The sequence below is a fragment of the Camelus ferus genome, chromosome X (assembly GCF_009834535.1).
Source record: "Camelus ferus isolate YT-003-E chromosome X, BCGSAC_Cfer_1.0, whole genome shotgun sequence".
Taxonomy (NCBI): Eukaryota; Metazoa; Chordata; class Mammalia; order Artiodactyla; family Camelidae; genus Camelus; species Camelus ferus.
Window position 1 is genome coordinate 40,800,489 of NC_045732.1, and position 21,004 is coordinate 40,821,492.

General features: G+C 47.2%; 1 protein-coding gene across 1 annotated transcript; it reads left to right on the top strand.

Moving 5' to 3' along the window:
- On the top strand, positions 1 to 19,904 carry ITIH6 (inter-alpha-trypsin inhibitor heavy chain family member 6). Its single transcript, XM_032474662.1, is given in 17 exon segments — positions 1 to 19; positions 1,205 to 1,374; positions 6,144 to 6,260; positions 11,705 to 11,873; positions 11,905 to 11,907; positions 12,610 to 12,753; positions 12,756 to 13,084; positions 13,086 to 13,264; positions 13,266 to 13,423; positions 13,426 to 13,857; positions 13,860 to 14,642; positions 16,426 to 16,518; positions 17,576 to 17,611; positions 17,796 to 17,909; positions 18,863 to 19,240; positions 19,707 to 19,752; positions 19,754 to 19,904. Coding segments are annotated over 17 exon segments (3,321 nt in total).
- The last annotated feature ends 1,100 nt before the right edge of the window (positions 19,905 to 21,004 follow it).

The following is a 21,004-nucleotide window of genomic DNA, read 5'->3' on the forward strand; positions in this document are numbered from 1 at the left end:
ATGCAACCTATGGCCCATTGTGAGACTTTGAGAAAATGCCTCCCTGCGAATGACTGGTACAGAGAAACGAGGACAAGATGATCATTGTAATCATTAGCATGACTGAGCACTTACTAGGAACCAAGTATGGTTCCGAATACTTTACATAAATGATCTCACTTAATGCCCACAAATTTTGTCCATGAATTAGGTGCTGTTCTCATTCCCGTGCTACAGGTGAGGAAACTGAGGCTTAGAGAGTGTGAGCAACTTGTCCAGGGGCCCACAGACAGCATCTGAGTCCTTGGAGCCTGCACTCCTAAACCCTAAGCTATAAATGGCAGCTCCCTCCCCCTTCTCCTTAAAGGTTACAGCAGAGGGTAGAGCCAATCCTGTAGGGACAGAACAGAACAAAGACCTCTGAAAGGAAGGAAGCCAAGGGAATGTATGTAAGCAGGCGCCTCACAGAGTTTAGGGGCTCAGTTTGCCCCTAAGCTTCCTGACAGCTGTAGCAGGAAGTGGGGGTGGGAGCAGAATTCCCTAGTTTCCATTTTCTGGAAGAAAAAAGGAGGCACAGAGACATGTCAAATGGACATTTGTCTTGGACTGAAATTCCAGAGGAGTTGATCTTGTGGTCAGCTCAGCAAACATCCGGGACCAGAAATTCATCTGTGATTTCATGAGGCGCTAAAAGGCTTATTCACACACGTGATTCTGAGAGTCAGAAGGCAGAGGGGGAAGAAAACAGATGAAATTCTATCCCAGAGAAGAATCTTGCTAGACCGCAGTGTCCCACAGCAGTAAGGGGCACGGGAGGAGACCTAGGCCCTGCCTGGGTGTCTGTCTCTCTCCACCACACACACCACGCCGTGTCTCTGGGAGGAGACCCAGGCCCCTCCAGACTCCTCCAGAGACTGGGCTCCGGGATGGGTGGCCAGTGAGCCAGGGCGAAGTTATGAGCGAGGGCCAGACAGCTGAGGGGAGGGCTGGGTCAGTCAGGCTGGGCTTTCTGGAAGAGGCAGAGCAGAGCATGAGGAGCTGGTGGTAGGATTTGGAGACGAATGTGGCATTTGGGCAGGTGGAAGAGCGTGGCAGGCAAAAGGAGCAGCAGGTGGTGCCGGGTTACTTCTCACCCTTCCCAGATATTGTCCCTTTGCATGTCCCTCTACCTGGCTTTCTGCCTGGTGAGCCCTCCATACCACCCCCCCATTCCCCACCCATGCAGGTGAGGCTGACTTGCCCCCACCCACGCAGATGGAGAGGGGAGAGACCTGTGTCCGAATTACTTTCTGCCCGACACTGCAAGACCAGTGTGCCTTCTCCAGCTCAGGCATCACGGCCAACTTCGTGGTCCAGTACGATGTAGTCATGGAGGACATCACTGGAGACGTGCAGGTGAGAGGGCCGGGGAAGGGAAAGAAAGAGCCCAGGCTCTGGAGTCAGACACGCCTGGGAAACACCAGGCCTCCACATGTTGCTGACTTGGTTCTCCCTGGGGATCAGTGAGGACTCGTGAACACGACAGGATGGTGAGTAGCGACACATGACTTCACAACTTGGGAGGCACAGGCGCTCCCTCAAAGGGTTGGAGAGTGGGGACTGCCTAAACTGAATCAAGCTCCTAAGAATCCATTCCTGACTGAAGCAAGTCATAGCCCACTGTTCCCCAGTCCTTTTGGAAAGGGAACCAATGGCCGGGGTTTAGTCTCGCACACTTTCTGCAGCTCTGATAATCTCATGTTCTCTTGGACTTCCCTGAGGTCTCTAAATTTCAAAAACGAGTTTTGCCTCCCTTGAGCCACTGGCCTACACAGAGAGCCCTTAAATTCTGAGCTCACACACTCTCAAAGAACATGCAGGGGTCCCACGCTCTACCAAAGGGTTCGAGCTCTGATCCAAGACCCTTGGCTTGATGACGGCAATTGCACGGCAGCCTGAGATGTGTGGTCCCAACCTGCATCTCTCACCACACCTCTCACTGCCTCCAGCACACAGACCACCCTCCAGCTGCCCCACACTGTACCACACCACTCACCATTGTCCCCAAACACCCTCCTGCTGCCCCACAGGGCACCACAACACACACCATTGTGCCAACACACCCAAAGGGCCAGTCATCTGTGTCTGAGCATTTGCCCAGTCTCTCTGCTGCCCTGGGATTGTCTTCTATCCCCTTTCTCCACTGGTCAGTGTCCTTTTCACCCTTAAAGACCTTGCCCCAGTGTCACCTCTATGATGACCCCACCCCACTCACACTTCCTCTCTCTGCTCTGGGCAAATACAGTGCTTTGGTTACACCTCTCCTCGTGTAGTTACTTATTCATTCATTCGTATGTGGACTCATCTCCACCACGCAGAAAGCTACCCTCGCCCAGTCCTGTCCCCAGTGACTCTGCGAACTCAGAAATGAGCTGGAAACAGTCCCTTCTCTCCTACTGGAATGTCCCATCCTGAGGCAGCCTGATCCATAGAGATGTAGCAGCCATAGCATACTCTAGGTGCTGTGATGAAATCTGTAAGGGGTTATACGTGAATACCACTGGGGAGGGTTCCACTAAAGCCCTTCTGAAGCAGTTGCCTTTAAGTTAGGATGGGAAAAACGGGTAGACTTTACCTCCACCTGGGTGGATAGGGTGAAGGGAATGGCATGCAGAGAGAGGGGAATGGCCTGTGCAGAGGCACAGAGGTATGACAGAGGCCTGTTGTGGAGGGGGAATAAAAGGAATTCACCCTCTAGGAGCTGAGGGTATCATGCCAGTAGGTGGCAGCAGGGGCCTTAACCTGCTGTTCTGCTCTGTGTGTGTGTGTGTGTGTGTGTGTGTGTGTGTGTGTGTGTACTGAGGTATCTGGCTGCTTGTTCATTCTTTCCCTCTCCCACCATCGCCTGGAGTAGAAGTACAGATAGAATGGATGGAATTTAAGCATTAAATAGTACAACTGATACTCCCACCCACTGTGTGCTCTGACTCCTGCATCCCCCACACCAAGAACCCCTCAATTCACCTCCCATTCCTACTGGAGTATGCCCATCTTCCAAGGCCTAGCACATCCACTGCCCGGGCACCTAATCCTGTCTGTCAGGCCCACTGCTGGCTGATGTCTGGAGCCCTGAAGTGAGTCACACACACACACCCTATTCACTGTCTCCAGGCGAAACAGAGAGAGACAATCAATCGTGACCCAAGATGAAGTACTTTCTCAATGACAACACTAGGTATGATGGAAGCCATCGTGAGGGTCAAGGAGGTCAGGGATGGCTCCCTGGAGGAAGTAAAGACTGACCTGGGCCTTAAAGAATTCAAAGAAGTATACCAAGTTGGGAAGGGGGCTACCAGAAGACAAAGGCATTCTAGTAAAGCAAGTGCTGCATGGTACAAAGAACGGAGGCTCGAACTATCCAGAGGTGTGTAGGGGAACACAAGTGGGTGGGAGTTCCTGGAGCATTGACTTAAGGCCCAAGAAATGGTAAGAGGTGAGACTGAAGGCCATGAGCCCTGCAGGTGCTTGAAGAGGAACATAGAATTTATCTTGAACATGACCAGGAAGCCATGAGAGGAAACGACGTCATGAGGTTTGTGTTTAGAAAGAGCAGACTGAGCAGCTGCTGCAAAGATGCATGGATGGGAGGGGCCCCAATAAAGCAGGGAAACCAGAGAGAAAGAGGCCCTGAATCTGGGCTTTGTTAGTCTGCAACGGAGTAAGGAGGGGGGTGGACCTGAGACATATCCAGCAGATAAAACCAGCAGGAATTTGTGGCTGGTTGGATGTGGGGAGTGAGGGACACAGGAGGATTCAGGGGTGACACGGGTTTGTATCTGGAGTGGCCATGTGGGTGATGGTGCCTCTAAATGACAAAGACACACAAGGGCGGGATGGGAGATGGCCATGAATTTATTGTTTGTGCAGGATACGTTGGAGGCATCTTAGTCATCCAAGGGAACAGGTCCAATGGTGAGTGCGTTTGAAGTTGCGGAGGAGCAAGGGTGAAGAGCATTGGACTAATGAAAGAGCTGCCGACCCACCAGTGGAGATTCAGTGGTTGAACCCAAAAGAGAGCTGGGGACGCGACCCAGGGAGCATGTTCAGAGCCAGAGGGGCAGATCCAGGATGGCGGCTGATGAGGCAGAGCTTCCCGGTCCAGGAGCTATTGCGCTCCTCAGCCCCCGGGGTATCCGGCCCCAACAACAGCCTGTTCAGGGCTCTAAATCCCCACCACTTCCCTCCATTGTGCTGCGCAGAGGTAGTCGTTTTCTTTGCATGTCGTGACTGCAAATTTTTAGGCAACGCTGCTTATGAGACAGGGGGAGAAATGGAGCCCAAGAAAGACACGGAATCAGACGAACCAGAGAGCTGGGAGGAGAATAGGAGAGTTCACCATCTCAGTATTCCAGGGGAAAAGAGTCCTCTGAGGACCAAAAGCGATTGCCCACTGTGAAATACATCAGTGAGGTGCAGTGTGATGAGAACTGAAATGGTGTTTGGAAACCAACTGGTCATTGCAGCCTTTGCTGAGAGAAGGATCAGCGTTGGGGGTGGGATCCACTCTGCAGTGGGCAGAGGAGTGAAGTGGAGGTGAGGAGAACATTGCAGCTGCCCAGGTAATGACCGCTACCGGGAGGAAAGGAGCTGGTTTGAAGTTTGGGTGGGGTTGAGATCAATGGGACTTGTCTTAGTGGATGGAGGAGACACACAGGGTTTTCTATTGTAAAGAAGACCCAGTCTGGTGTGTGGGCTGGGTTGAGAGGAGTCTGGCTGGTGGCAGAGGCATGGGAGGCTGGGAGTGCAAGGGGTTAGGGCAGGATTGTTTTGTCTTGCGGTAGAGGGAAGAGGCTTATGGGTATGTGGAGTCTGCGCAGGGGTGGGGTGGGCAGTCCAAGGGACATGACCTGCTGCCCTTAATTTTCGTCATGAGGAGGGAGGGGAGGCATTTCCTGAGACTGGAGTGGCATGACAGCTGAGGGGAGTGTGAGAGGTTGGTGACCTGGGTCATGCCTCTGGTTTACAGGATGTGAGGTGTGGGGCCGCTGGTGACGTGGGACCGTGGAAAAATAGGAATGTGATTTTTCCCAGAAGCGCTCACCTACCCAGGTATGGGAAGTACACAGAAGGGCAGCTGGGCTCTGCCTTTTTGGGGGCAGTTGCAGGATGGTTGACCCAGGCCTCGGGGAACTGCTGTAGAGCGCCGGGAGAAAGTGGAGACCGAGCCCACGCAGGCACCTGTGAATTGATTCGATGGCTGAGGTGGAGAGGAAGAGCAAGGTGCCTCTGCCCTGGATAACCATCTCCTTCTCCTCTCCACAGCCTGCCCCGCCACTTGCCCTCCAAGAGAGGAGGAGATGGTGTGTCCAGCCTTGTGATCAGAGAATGCCTGAGTGGCAGAGAGGAGAAGAAGCTGGTGAGCCAGGGCAGAGCCTCCTTCAGGCTGTGGGCAGCACAGACCCTCAGCAAGCCTATACTTACTTGCCTAGCTGAGCTGACACTGGTCCCGGGGGCCCTCCCAGCTCCCCTCTCCCCTTCCCTCAGCTGTCCCAGGCTCCAGGCTCTGCAGAGGCAGAGATGCAGTGGGGGGAGGGGGCCAGCAGCCAATCACATCCCCGACTGCCCAAGGCATCTGCACCTGGTCTAACCAATCCCCTCTGAATAAACAGCTCACTCAGCCTCTGCTCCCTCCTCCCCTCCCTGCTCTGCCCAGCAACAGCAGCAAGGAGGTTTAAGGAGGAGAGGGAGGCCCTGCAAACTCCCAGGCCCTGGCAGCCATGAGGCTGGGCCTCAGGCTCACTCTATACAGGGAGGTTAAAACAATACTTACGGTTCCTGGAGCCCAGGCAAAATGTCCCTCGGGGCCCTCAAGACTGTGCAAGCCCAGCTCTCCCAGACAGGAACTCACATATTGCAGAGATCCTGGTCCTTGGCGCCTCGGGCCACAAGCCAGTCTCATTCAGTCCACAGCTCAGGGGCAGGCTGTGGGCTGGCAGCCTGACCAGCAGAGAGACAGTTCTGGTGGAGGAGATGGACAATGGACAAACGGTTGCACAAATGCCTAGTCAATAGCCACAGTGACAGGCCTAGGAAGGAAAAGAGCAGGGTGTTATGCAGGAGAGTAAGAGAGAACCTGATTTAGACTGACTTCACAGTTCTTGTTCGTTTCCCTTCTTTTTGTCCAGATTTACGACGGCTATTTTATTCATTACTTGGCCCCCAGAGGCCTCCCAGCTGTTGAGAAAAGCGTGGTGTTTGTTATTGACGTGAGCGGCTCCATGTTCGGTACCAAGCTGAAGCAGGTAACAGGGACCCTGGGGATCTCTCCTAGCTCTTGTTTGAGAAAGGTCAGAAAGCGCAGAGTGCTGGAGCAGTGGTTCCCTGGGACAGACACCCTGCCATCCCATCACCCTTGCACCTCATAGGTCTAGGCCTACCTTAGCGTCCTGGCGCCTTATGTATCAGGAGTCATGTAGACCTGGAGCCACAGAATCCTAGGAACGCTGAAGCATAGGACTGTGGGGTTGGAACCATCGAGCGCCTCAACCACAAACCCCTAGGTCTCATAAGGGCCCAGAGTCATAGAACCTTTGAGCTAGAGTAGTCTGCCATCAGAAAACCTGCATCAAAAACAGTAAAACTTGAGCCACTCTGGTCTCTGAAGCATCAAGGGGCCACAGGTTTGTTTTGGTTTGGTTTCTGACTACAAAGGCAGAAGAATACAGTGCACTGGTATTATGGTGCTTACAAACCATAGAGTCCTGGTTCCATCTAGGCTTCAATCAATACCCCTTCTACCAGAGCACCCTTGAATCAGAATACTGGAGTTGTAGACCAGAGAGATTTTGACTTTAGAACCTGAATCCATACAGTTCCGGCTGCAGTATTTTAAAGCCATAGTACGCTGGGCCTCTAGATTTAAGGCTCAGGTGTCCTGGGATAGCATAGCCCTTGTTCTTTGATGCCCTCTACCACAGAGCCTCTGGGATGTAACACTAACTGACATGTGTTTTATCAGCGTGTAACCAAACTGGAAGAAGGGAAGTATTAAAAACTCTCCCTCTAGCCTTTAGTATATGACAAAGGATATACCCAACTCCAAACCTTTTTGTTTTCCTGTCTCATCTAATGCAGGAAAGAAGCTGAAGAGCACTCATGAAGGTCATATTCCAGAGGCACAGGTGCTCTAAAAGCCTAGAGAACTATGGAATGCTTCTTCTCCCCCCCTAATGCATGGCCACCATATCAACTGAGTTCCTCTGTAAAAACAGGAGGTTACAGTTAAAAGAACTGGAAGCCTATATTCTGTTTACGAGTCTCTAGGGAAACTCAAGACAACATTAGAGACAAAAACAGGGATCCTAGAAGCAATTTTAGCCACTGACACCTGCAACTGCAGCAACTATCAAACACAACCTAACTCCGATCCAGATAAGCATAGAATCTCACAATGAAGGCCTATTTACCTCTGTTCCTTTTACCTCATACCTCATATCTGGCTTTCAACAACAAAAAAATGAGTGCCAAAAGGAAAAACACAGTCTAAAAGTATAAATCAAGCATTAGAACCAGACTGATATGGCAGAGTTTTGGAATTATCAGACCAAGAATTTAAAATAGCTATGACTAATATGCTAAGAGTTCTAATGGGAAAAGTGGACCACCTGCAAGAACAGATGAGAAATGTAAGCAGAGTTTGATACCGTAGCAGAGTCAAAAGGAAATGCAAGAAATATAAAACAATGTAACTGGAATAAAGAATGTCATTGCATGGCTCATTAGAAGACTGAATATGGCCAAAGAAAGAACCAATGAGCTAGAAGATACAACAATAGAAACTTCTCAAACTGAAAAATAAAGAGAAAAAAGAATGGAAAAAAACCCAGAATATCCATGAACTGTGTACAATTACAAAAGTGTCACATTTGTGTAGTGGGAATACCATAAGGAGAAGAAAGAGAGAAAATAATAGAAGAAATATCTGAAAGAATAACAGACACAAATTTTCCAAGATAAATCACATCCGTCAAATCACGTGTCCAAGAAGCTCAAAGAATACTAAGCAGGATAAATGCCAAAAGATATACATGCAGGCATATCTTATCCAAACTGCAGATAATCAAGGACAAAGAGAAAATCCTGAAAAAAAAAAAAGCCCACAGAAAATAACATCTTAGAGAGGAATAAGAATAAGAATTACATTGGGCTTCCCTTGAGGAAGGAAAAAGGAAAAAGAAAGTGAAGTGAAATATTTAAAGCATTGAAGGAAAAAGCCACCTGCTTAGAATTCTGTATATAGCAAAATTGTCCTTCCAAAGTGAAAAATAAAGGCCTTATCAACCAAACAATAATTGAAAGAATTGTCACCTGTAGGCCTGCCTCACACAGCTAAATGTTGAAAGAATGTCTTTGTAGGGAAGGGAAATGTGGTAGCTCAGATACTTGAATCTACATAAAGAAAGGAAGATTGTTAGAGAAAGAATAAATAAAGGGAAAATAAAATATTTTACTTTTTAATCAGTTGATCTAACAGATAACAATTTCTTCAAAACAATGGTAGCAAAAATGTATTCAGTGAATATAGCTTATTGATAAATGAAATTAATGACAGCAATGTGATAAAAGACAAGAGACAGGAATGGACTACTCTCTCAGAAGGTACTTGCACTATACGTGAAGCTGTATATTGTTATTTGAAAGTGGACTTGGAAAGAAAAAAAGAAAGTGGACTTGGATTAGTTGTAAGAGCATATTGCAAACTCTAAGGCAACCACTAAGAAATTTTTTCTAACATAACAGATATTCTAAGAGACAAGAGAAAGTGGGATCATATAAAACACTTGACTGAAACCAGAGAAGGCAGAAAAAGAGTAGGAAACAAACAAACAAACAAAAGAACAAGGGAAATGAATTGAAAACAGTTAAAAAGATAGCAAATATTACTCTAACTATATCAGCAATCCCTTTAACCATGAATTGACTAAATATAACAACTAAAAGACAGAAATTGTCACTGTTAAATAAAACTAAACAAAACAAAAACAACAAACAAAAAAACAAGACCCAACTATGTGTTTTCTATAAGAAATTCATTTTGAATATAAAGACACAGATGAAAAGTAATGGGATGGGGAAAAAACATATACCATGATAACACAAATTGAAAACTGGAGCAGCTATATTGATTTCAGACAAAGTACACTTCAGAGCAAGTAAATTGTCAAGGATAAATAAATGCATTATATGATGGCAAGGCGGTCAAGTCTCTAAGAAGACACAACAATCTTTAATGCGTATGCACTTAACAATAGAGTGTCAGAATACATGAGACAAAACTTGATAGAACTGCAAGGAGAAATAGACAAATCTACTATAAGTTAGAGACTTCAACTTGCCTATATCAGAAATGGACATATCCAAATCTGTAAGGGCACTCTTGAACTGAACAGAATCATCACTCGATTGGATCTGATTGACATCTACACAATGCTTCACTCAACAACAGCACAATACACATTCGCCTCAAGCTCAAACGGAACATTTGCCAAGACAGACTATACTGTGGGTCATAAAATACACCTTAGCAACTTTAAGAGAACATAAATCATACAAAGTATGCTCTCAGATTAAATGGAATAAGAGTAGAAATTAGTAACAGAAAGATGGCTGGAAAATCTCTAAGTAATAGGAGAGTAAATAACATACCTCAGAAAACATAATCTGTCCCTGGATAACAGGAGGTTCTCAGGAAAAGCTATCCTCTATCTCTCAGCCTTCTCAATGAAAACAAGAATATTGTGCTCAGTTCCTGATCTCAGAATATGTGACCTATCTCCTGAATTCATTTTATGGCAGGAAAGATTTTGACCACTTAGAAGCATTCAAGATATCTTCTGTCAGTTTAAGATGTAGAAAGAGGCAGGCCACTAGTATCCTTCCTGTGGTTTCTTGAATCCATATTGATATAAAGGATTGAAGGTATATATTGTGCTTAAAATCACTGGATTTAACACTTCCAAAATATGGATTTGAGTCCCTGGTACATCAATGACTAGCTATGTGACCTTGAGCAAGTCACTCTGCCTCTCTGAGCCTCAACATCATCACCTGTAAAATGGGGATAACATTAGTACCTTCTTCACTGTGTTGCTGTGAGGATGAAATAAGCTGATGCATCTAAAGTATTTAGCACAGTGCCTGGAACATAGCAAGTGTCCCATAAATGGTACCTAATACTAGAACCTACATACTCTATTCCCTGAACCTCATATGTGCCTAGCCCTATATTAAGTATTGTCATGGAGAAGAGAGCCCAGAGGAAGTAGCATTCTAAGCCCTGTTCTCAGAGGGCTCAATATCTGTATGGAGAATTAAAATATCTCAGCAAGACAGTCAGCAAATAGAGTGAGACAGGAAATGCTTAGGTGCAAAGGGTGTAGATCAGAGTAGTCAACCAAGGAAGGGCTGCCCGGACAAAGAGTAAAGAAACAATGAAGATGTGAATAAGCGAAGCGGACATAGGATGGTCTGCATCTAAAAGGCACAACAAGAGCAAAGCTATAGAGACGAAATGGAATATAGATTATCTGGGGGCTGGTGAGAAGACCAGTCAGGAAGAAACGGAGGGTGAGGTAGAAGAATAGATTAGATAGAACAGAACTAAAGCATTCAAAGTCATAGAAAGGTAGCTGTAAATACCTGAAATCATAAAGCTGTTAAAGTTTAGGTTCCTGGAATCATTGAATCCTGGGTTTTGGGTGCTGGGGGACACACAGAGGTGGGCCAGTGTCGTGGTAAATAAAAGAATTTACAAAAGGTAAGGAGAAGTTTAAGAACAAAGGAAAAGTTTGATAGGTATGCTGCTACAGGCAACAGTGGGCCACACAGGCAAGAGGTGCTTGCGTGTCCCCCGAGTGTGAATGTTCAGGGTCTTTTAGTGAGGAAGGGGCTGTAAACACGAAGGGCTAGGGGAACAGATTTCTGATTAGCTGTAAGTGAGGTAAGGGGCTTTGGTATATGGGAGGATAGTGGATTTACAACTCCAGTAAGACGGAGATGTGGGCTGACACAATGAACGTAGTGGAATTTATGATTCCAATAAGGAGAAGACATGGGCTGAGACAAGTCAGCCTGAGCTACGGTGAGGCTAGTCATTTCCCAGGGCTGCTAATTCTGCTAAGGCAGACACCCAACAAAGAGCAGGAAGACACCTAAGGGCTAGAAGTTTGAGGGAGTCACAGGGCCTCAATAGGCACCAGTTGGCACTGCAATGGCACAGGAACCATAGAACACATGAATCCTAGCGCTCTGACAACACAGAGCTTGAACATTCTAGATCACCTCTGTCCAATAGAACCTTTTTGATGATGGAAATGTTCTAAAGTTCTGAGATGTCCAATACAGTAGCTACTGGCCACATGTGGTTATTGAACACTTGTAATGTGGCAACTGCAAGTGAATAAGCCAAAATTTAAATGTTTTCTTTAATTTAACCAACTTACATTTACATTTAAATAGGTACATGTGACTAGCAGTTACCATTGGACAGTGCAGGTCTAAGCTTTGGGCCATATTGCTTAAAGAGCATTTTTGACCTGAGAATCCTAGACTTACAGAGTACTGGAGTCAGAGAATGTTAAAACCATACATCACTTAGACCTTAGTACCTTGTATAGAAAGAGTCTTTCAGTCTTGAACAAGACCTCAAGTCTTGGTCCATCTCCTTCACTTCATCTATATCCCACAGACTAAAAAGGCCATGAATGTGATCCTTTGTAACCTGCGGGCCAGTGACTACTTCAACATCATCTCCTTTTCTAACACTGTTAGTGTCTGGAAAGCTGGAGCCTCCATCCAGGCCACCACTCAGAATGTCCACAGTGCCAAGGACTACGTGGGCCACATGGAAGCTGATGGTGTGTTAGACCTACCCACCCAGATGGGCAGGCTGTGGTGACATGGGAAATTCTTGAAACACTCCCTTCATTCCATCATCCACCTCACCTCTCACAATGCCTGAAATATCACTGTTACTCTTTACACAGATAGGTCCCTTCATCTTTCTGTGTTCGTTTGCCTAGTGGAAAGAGCACAGCTCATTCTCCATGTATTTTAGGGCACATTCCTCTTTGGGCCTGAGTTTCCTCCCCTTTAAAGTGCATACTCAAAAGAATTTGCTAAAACTTTTGTTTTATTTGTTTTTATCAATAATCTAGCTATTTATTTCCAAGCATTTGAGCAAAGTGCTGCCCTGATTTGGGCTTTTGATCAATCCTCTCTCAGTTAATTACTGAAATGTCCCTCACCCACCACCTCCTGATGACTCAGCACTTTCTGCCCCTGTGCATGGAGGTGGGGATGCTATCCTTGGGGAGCTGCCAATCAGACTAGAGAATCAGACATTCCCCCTAGGAAACAAGCAAAGCAGTCTGAGACAGGGAGTGATAAAAGCAAAGGACATGTGGGCCCCACTGTCAGATCTCAGGGAGCTTGTGTAGGGGTGGGGAGTTGGAAAAGATAAGCAGCGGAAACAGTCTAAGCAAAGATAAGGAGATATGACTGAGCCTGGGAAGTTGGTGAGGTGCCCAGTGTGTCTGGAATGGGGGTAGAAGTTACTAGAAAAGATGGTCTCACAGTCTGCTCTCCAATTAGGGACCGACATCAATGCATCTCTCCTGGCAGCTGTTTCAGTGCTGAACCATAGTAACCAGGAGTCTGGGAAGGGTCCCAGTGTGGGGAGGATCCCTCTCATCATCTTCCTGACAGATGGGGAGCCCACAGCCGGGGTGACGACCCCAGTGTGATCTTCTCCAACATCCGGCAGGCACTGGGCAACAGGGTGTCCCTTTCCAGCTTGGCCTTTGGGGATGACGCTGACTTTCCCCTGTTGTGTTGCCTGTCCCTGGAGAACTGGGGAGCAGCCTGGCACATATATGAGGACACCAACGCAGCCCTACAGATGGAGGGCCTCTATAAGGAGCTCTCCATGCCTTTTCTGGCAGACGTGCATCTGGATTACCTGGGCAGTTTGGTTGGGGCCTCCTCTTGGGCCCTTTTCCCCAACTACTTTGGTGGCTCAGAGCTGGTAGGCCAAGTGCAGCCAGGCAAGCAGGAACTGGGCATCCACCTTGGCAGCCTATGGCCCTAAGGATCAGCTTCTTGTGGCCCACCACAGTGAGGTGGCCACCAACAGCAGCCAGAAAGTCTTTGGTTGCCCAGGGGAGCCAGCCTCCAATGTAGTCCACTTCATACGCCACCTCTGGGCTTATGTCACCATTGGAGAGCTGCTACAAGCATGTTTCCAAACCTACCACTCACCAATTACTGGCTGCCAAAGTCCTCAACCTGTCCCTGGAATATAACTTAGTCACATCTCTGACTTCACTGGCCATGAGGCAGCCCAAAGAAGTCAGTGAGTAGGCAAGGAGACAGACTTCCACCACAGATGGACCAGGCACCATCATGCCTCATCCACTAGCAGGCAAAGCCTAGGGGCAGGCACAGCCCAGCCAGCCTTGGTGTCCAAGGTTTCTTCCAAACCAAGGCTTGTGAAACCAAAGTTCTTCTTATCCTCAACTACTCCTGCCTCTACAAAGATGCCTAGTTCCAAGGAATTGGAGCCATTGGGTCAGTGCCTTTGTACCCTATCCACCCTTGCACACCCAAAGCCCAAATTTCCAGCACAACAGAATTCTGGCACCTTGGCTCAACCAATGCTCAGGATGAAACCTGATGCCCTTGTGCCCTCAAATTCTGGTGCCATATTGCTTCTGAAGTCCAATATGCCATTACACCAGAATCCTGATACCCTGTTACCCATGAATTCCAAGACACAAGTCTCACCTCTGAATCCGGGCATCCCAGCCCAGCCCAAAGCTGGCACTATGAAACATATTACTCCCAACCTGGTGCTCCATCACAACCTAAACTAGATGCCTTATCACACCTCCAGCCTGGGCTACTCACATCACAGTCACCCAAAAGCCTGTCACAGCCCTGGCCTAGAATGTCCACACATCAGATCCTCAAAAACCCACCACAAATCAGAACAAGGGTTCCTGCTCCCAAGACCCCAAACAACCTGCTGTACCCTAAACCTGGGATCGTCTTACCCAAGACCCCTAAAATCCCATCACCTCTTAAACCTAGTGCCCCACTTCACCAAACTTCCCTAGGCTTATCACTTTCCAAACCTAGGACCCTAATCCCCAATAAACCCCAAACCCTATTACCCACTAGACCTGCAAAACTCCGGCGCCCACCTCCTCAGAGCCTAAGCACACTCCCAAGCACAATCTTAAGCCCCAGCAGTACCATGACCATTTCTGTCCTTGGAGAACCCCTCCCTACTCCCTTTCACCCCACCCTGCCCTCTCTGCTGCCCCCTGGGAGGCTCTGGCATCAGCATGACCTGCTGATAGAGCCCCAAAGCACCAGGCAAATTCTGGGACCGTCTGCATCAGGAGTCCGGACAATGGGCCTACCCAACAGCTCCAGGCTTATTCCAGAAGGCAGCCCCCCAAACCTGCCAGCCTTGCTGCCTTCTAGCACCCTCCCTGAGGCAGTCAGCCTGCTCCTTCTCCCTGAGGCACTAGAGCTGCTGTCTGAGTCAAGGGTGGAGTCCAAGTTCGCAGAGTCTTTGAATCCACTGGCTTTCTGTACCTTCTTCATGCCTGACAAAGATGGTGAGTGCCACACGCAAGAAGTCAAGCCACAAAAGGGCTGTATGAATAGCAAACACCAGGAACTGGAAGTGTACAAAGCTCTGCAGATTCTTGTGATTAAAGCTGCTTGTTTGCTTGCTTGCTTTGAGACTTTGAACCAGCTACTTAACTTCTCTGGGCCTCCTATACAGGCACAGAATTAGAGGCCCTGGGAGAGGAGGGGTGTTAAGACTGGGGAATACACATAAATGAACTGGCCAGGCTGTGGCTTTGACATTTGCTTTGTTGGACAAAAGAATTTCTCATGCTTCTCAAGCAGAGAAGGGGTGTGGGGTTATAAATGGTAGCATCACTGGGCAACACTGGTCTGATAGGTTCTTGTGTGCTCAATGAGAAGGATATAAAAACTGGGGAAGATGCTGGCAATTAATTTCCCAAAGACTGTGAAGTAATAACAGTTTACACTTTTTAGCTCTTCCTACATGCAGATACTGCTCTACATATTGTACCTGTGGTACTCATTTAATCCTCACAAAAAATGTTAATATCTGCATTTTACACATAGGGAAACTGAAGCCCAGAGAAGTGAAGTAACTTATTCCATGTCACACAGCTAGTAAGAGATTTGAATTTAATCTGGTCCAGTGTTGAATGTGATTCACCACTTCACTATTCTGCCTTCCTGAGAGGAGAGATGTTTCCTGGGTGACCTTACAGGGCAGGATTAAAACCACTTGGTGGTGTTAGTAAGTCACAGAGATATAAATTTGGGAATGACATCCTTGACATAGCCTTCTCCTTCACCACCCTCCCTCCCAATATCCTATCCATCTTCAATTCCTGACGTTATCTAATGTATTTGTCAAATATACCCACTTCTCACCACCCCAACTGTCACAATTGTAGGGCAGACTACCATTGTGTCTCACCTAGAAAACTGCTCCAACTTCCTCACTGGTCTCCTTGCTTCTTCTCTTGAGAGATTCTCTTGGTCATTTTCCACCAGCAGCCAAAGGGGTCATTTAAAAACAAAGACAATTTCACGTTTCTTCCCTACTTAACACCCCTCAAGGGTTTCCCATCACACCTAGAATGAAGTCCAAAGTCTTCTTTATGGGCTACAAGGCCCTACATGATCTGCCTTCTCTCCCATATCCCTCTGAACTCAAGCCCCACTGGCTTTTTCTCTGTTCCTCCAATGGGCCCTACTCCCATTCCTGCCTCCACTCAGGGACCTCTTCCAAGCTATTCCCTCTGCTTGAAAATAACTCTGACTTGCCTTGCCCTGTCCTCTTCCTACCACCCTATTACCCCTTGAACTCCAGCTCATGCCTTAGACTTCAGCTCAAATGTCCTCAACCCTTCCACTGCCCTAGACTATGTAAAGTATCTGCAAGTCCCTCAGTCAACCTATAATTTTTTTCTTATAGCATTTATCACCATTGGTAATTATAGTTTCATTCATGTCTGCCTCCCCAACTAAAATAAGAGTGTCACCAGGTCAGAGATTATGACCACCTTTTCCACCATCATATCTGTGATGCTTAAAGAGTGCCTGAATGAATAAATAAATGAACAAATGAATGTGTGCATAAATGCTATAAGGAAGAATTTTGAGCATAACTGAGCTTGAAAGACTAAGATGCTATAGAACGCATAAGGCCTGTCTTGACAATGTGCAGGTCAGATTTGGAAGCTAATGAGGACTCTTCTGGTCAGAGGGAAGGTGTGCCTTTTGATGGACTGAAAGTATCTTTGTCCTGAGAGTGTGAAAGATTTCTTTTATTACTTTTGTGCTTGGCAGGAAATCCACACTGGGATGGCAATTCTGAGGAGGTCCTGGGAGGAGCTGGAGGCAGCATGGAATCTCAGGGAAGTTCTGCAGGACTAGCAAAAGGTGAACAAAGAGCTCCCCTGACAAAGATCCCTGAGCTTTCATTTCTGTTCAATTAGAATTCTCATAAGAATTGTGTGAGCCCAAAGGAGGAGCAATGTATTAGTTTCCACTGCTGCATAATAAATTACCACAAACTTAGTAGCTTTAAAACAACACCTATTAATTATCTCACATTCTATGGGCCAGAAGTTTAGGCACAATTTAGTTAGGCTCTCTGCTCAGGGCTTCACAAGACTAAAATGAAGGTGTCTATAAGACTGAGTTCTCATCCTCTTCCATGTTCATTTGAGTGGTTGGCAAAATTCAGTTCTCTGTGTTTGTAAAACTGAGATTCCTGTTTCCTTGCTGATTGTTGACTCTCAGCTTCTAGAGGCCACTTGGACCATGTTCAGGTCCTAAACGTTTCCTGCATTTCTTGCCATGTGGCTTCTTCCATCATCAAAGACAGCCATGGAGAATCTCCCTCATGACAAATCCTTCTCATACATCAAATCTTATCTGTCTCTGACCTCCAGACCCAGATTTAAAGGGCTCATGTGATTAGGTCAGGCACATCTGGCTAATCTTTCAATTTTGTCAGCTGCACCACAGAACATAACTTATTTGTAAGAGTGATATCTCATCATATCAGTCCTGGGGATTTTACAGGGTGAGTACACTGGGGACTCTTAGGGGCCATCTTAGAATTCTACCTACTACAAGCAAAGGGCAAGAGAAAATAAATAGCAATTGAGTTGGCCTGGAAGGATAACTAGAAATCAGTTCTTGGTAATTAAGGGAAAGCAGAACATTCCAGGTGGCAGGATAAAATAGAAGCAAATGATCACTAGCAAAACAAGCCAGGGCACTCAAAAGAATAGTCAGTTCAGCTGGGCTGGAGCATACAGAGAAGATTGGAGAGCTAGGCAGGGACTAAATTTCAGAAAAGACTTAAATGCTGAGCTCAGGAATTTGGGCTTTATCTGGAAGGAGGTGACTTAGAGGCCAGAGGGTCCCAGAGTTCCTAGGAATGTGATAGATAAGTCTCTTACCAACACAGTCTCCCTTTAATTTGTAGGCTTGTTGCCAAGCATCTTCACCTTCTCATCCTCGGGTAAGCCAGCCACTCTCACTGTCCTGTTTGAGTATAGGCCAGTTTGTGCAGTGGGACTGGGGCTGGGCTGCCTCTCTGGGGAAATAGACATGGCCCTCCACCTTTCCCTCCTCTTTCCTTCCCTCTCCTCCTCTCCCACTCCTTCTAGGGCCATAAGTTCAGAGTTGTGTCTCCCACCTTGCAGTGGATGGGGACCCCCACTTTATGATCCATATCCCACGCTCAGAAGAGAGGATTTGCTACACACTGGGCGGGCGCCCAGGGGACCTCCTACAGCTCATAGATGACCCAAAGGCAGGTGAGAGCCCCAAGGACTCCACCCCTTATAACTTTACAGTCAGATATACATATAGCAACACACTCAGATGTTTGTGGACTAATACAAACACATGGCAGTGCACCTCACTAACACACAAGTACATACCCAGACACATAAAACACACACAAATATACTCTAACACCAGGACAGATACACACATACAGACACACACACACACACCAGGGCATATAGTAAACTCACACAAATACACACCCAGGAAGATATTTTGACATTTTTCACACAGTAACACATAAATGACACACAATACATGCCTAGATATACACAATGATACATACATCAACACACTCAGACATATGTGCACTGATACCCCCAGATTCATCCCAATATACAGGAATTTAGCACACACAAGCACACATATTCTGCTACTGTAGACATATGAAACACACCGATGAACCCAAATACCATGACACACACTCAGATGCATGCACACTGACACCTCCAGATACACAATATGTACCAACACACAACCAGACACACACAGCATAAACTATTCACCAACACGTATAATACTAACATATCCAGAGATGCATATAAACATACAACCAAACAATTACACACGCTACCATAGCGCCTTCCCTAAATATCAGATGCACTGATAACGCCCAGAGATACTCATATGAACAGAACCAAACACACATATTTACACACCCAGAGGCAAACACATACATGCAAATAGCCCCACGAGGGTAAGCATGCACACACATGCATATGTGCCCACACCACACAGGAAGGAGCAGTTGGATATGCTGTGGTAGAAGCACTTTCCTCAGGAGCTAGCTCTTTAACCACAGATCTGCACTACTTCATCTGGACTTCAATCCCTGAGACTTCACCCCTGCCTGTGCTATGGGTGACCATGTGAATGACCATGTGAAAGCCTGTGCTCCCAGCATGCATTCTTTTCCCTCCAGGGCTGCATGTGCGTGGACAGCTGCTTGGGGCACCATCAAGGCCAGGCCACAAAGACCAGATCCGCATCTACTTCCAGATCATCACACTTACTGCAGACAAACCCCAGGCCTACACTGTCACCATTACCCGCAGTTCCATATCTGTGCGAGGCGAGGGTACCTTGTTCCTGTCCTGGGACCAGCCTGTCCTACTGAGGAGGCCCCAGCTGGAGCTCCATGTGGCTGCTGCAGCCTGCCTCACCCTCTGCCTTGGGCCCCACCTCAAGTTCCTAGTTCTCTGGCACTGCTACAGGAACCCCAGCACTCTGCAACTACCCAACCTGGGGTTCTGTGTGGTCAGTGGCTCTGGTCTCAGCCCCTCAGCCCATAGCCTGCTGGGTAAGTGCTACTGAGGCTGAGAGGGGTCAGGGAGCACCAGTCCCAAGAGAGACCCTGTAAGGGTAAAAGGCCAGTGAGCCCCCAGCACCCTGACCTCCAAACCACAAAGAGGAATCAGAGCCAAGCTCTGCCCTTGGGGAGCACCTGGTCTAGAGAGAAAACAGATCAGACATGATGTTTTTTTATTTCCTCTGAGTCGTCCCACTCCTCCAACCTGCCTTGTCAACTCCTTGAAGGACTGTACCCCTTCTGCTGCCATCTCATCCACCCTGGCTCTCTACTTTCATACTACACTCCTGTCCCATCTGGCTCAACATTTCCCACAATGCCCAGCCTCTTCCGTCCCCCTTTGCTGCCCATCTTCCCTCTCACTTTTCCTTCTAGGTTTCCTGCTTTAGGATCCTTTCAGAGCTCTCAGTGGGACTCAAACCACTACCCTGACTGGTGCTGCATCTCTTTCCCTTAGGGCAGTTCCAGCATGCAGACATCCAGCTGGTGGCAGGGCCTATGGGGGCACCAAGGCCCAGATATGCCTGTGGTCCTAGGCAAGAGGCTGCTGAAGGAATCACTGAGGCTGCTGCCCCGCTAGGCTTCCTGCTGGCTGGTAAAATGCTCTCATGTACAGCGGCTGCTGGGCCACCTCTACCTTGCCTATGTCATGTGATGGCCCCTGAATCCCAGAGCCAGGAGACCTGAGTTTGAGAGACCCAGAAGCCAGGGCATAGAGTGATCCAGGAACAAAGACCTAGGGACATGGAAACACACAGGGACACGGACACACACACTCACATATGCCCTAAGTAACACATACACAAAGACACACAAACTCACAGAGATGTGCAGATCGATGCACTTAGAGGCTTAGGGATTCCTGCCTCTTCACAGTCCTTAGAGTCTTCAGTCTCTACTCTCTTCAATATAATCTCCACAGCAGCCTTAAAAGTGACTTCCTTAAAACAGACAAACAAAAAAAAATGAGTCACCAGTCCTGCTCACAACCTTCTCTGGTTCCCATGGCATATTTAAGCCTCTTGCAGTTCCCCTAACAAACCATGCTGTCTCCTACCACTGGGCCTTCTTATGTGCTTTTTCCTTCTGCATGGGACTCCCTTCCTTGGCTTCATGTAGGTAAATTTTACACATCCTTCAAGTCTTAGTTGTCATTTTATCTATGAGTCATTCCCTGACCCCTTCTATACATTGAGTTTGGTCCCCTCCTATTTTCTCCTAGCCCATCCCACTCTATTCAAGCTCACTTATCATACTATGTAGTAATCATCTATTTACTTGTCTGGATCCTTGACTTAGACTGTGAGCTTTTTGAGAGCAAGGACATTTTCTGAATCATCTATGCATCCCCAGTGCCAAGCACATAGCAGGTGCTTAGTAAATACTTGCTGACTGAATGAATGAGTTTTTAAAAAAGATCCCACAATGCAGCAGCAGACAGACATATATAGATACTCACAACCAAAGACACAGCATCAAACACAGAAAGTCAAGCAATGAGGACACAGACATGGATGGAGAAAGAAAGAGAGACATACGGAAACACAAGGATATCAAAATAAAGAGAACGGACAAAAAGATACATAGACATACAAAGCAAAGGGGAACAGGAAGCCAGAGTGACAACATCAGGGACATAAACTCAGAGAAGCCAATGCTCTCTTGCTGGGCTTCTGTATCCCCATTTTGAGGTGCTGTCCCTGTCACAAAGAGGCAGGGAGACAAAAATGAGTTCACCCAGGGACAGGCACACAA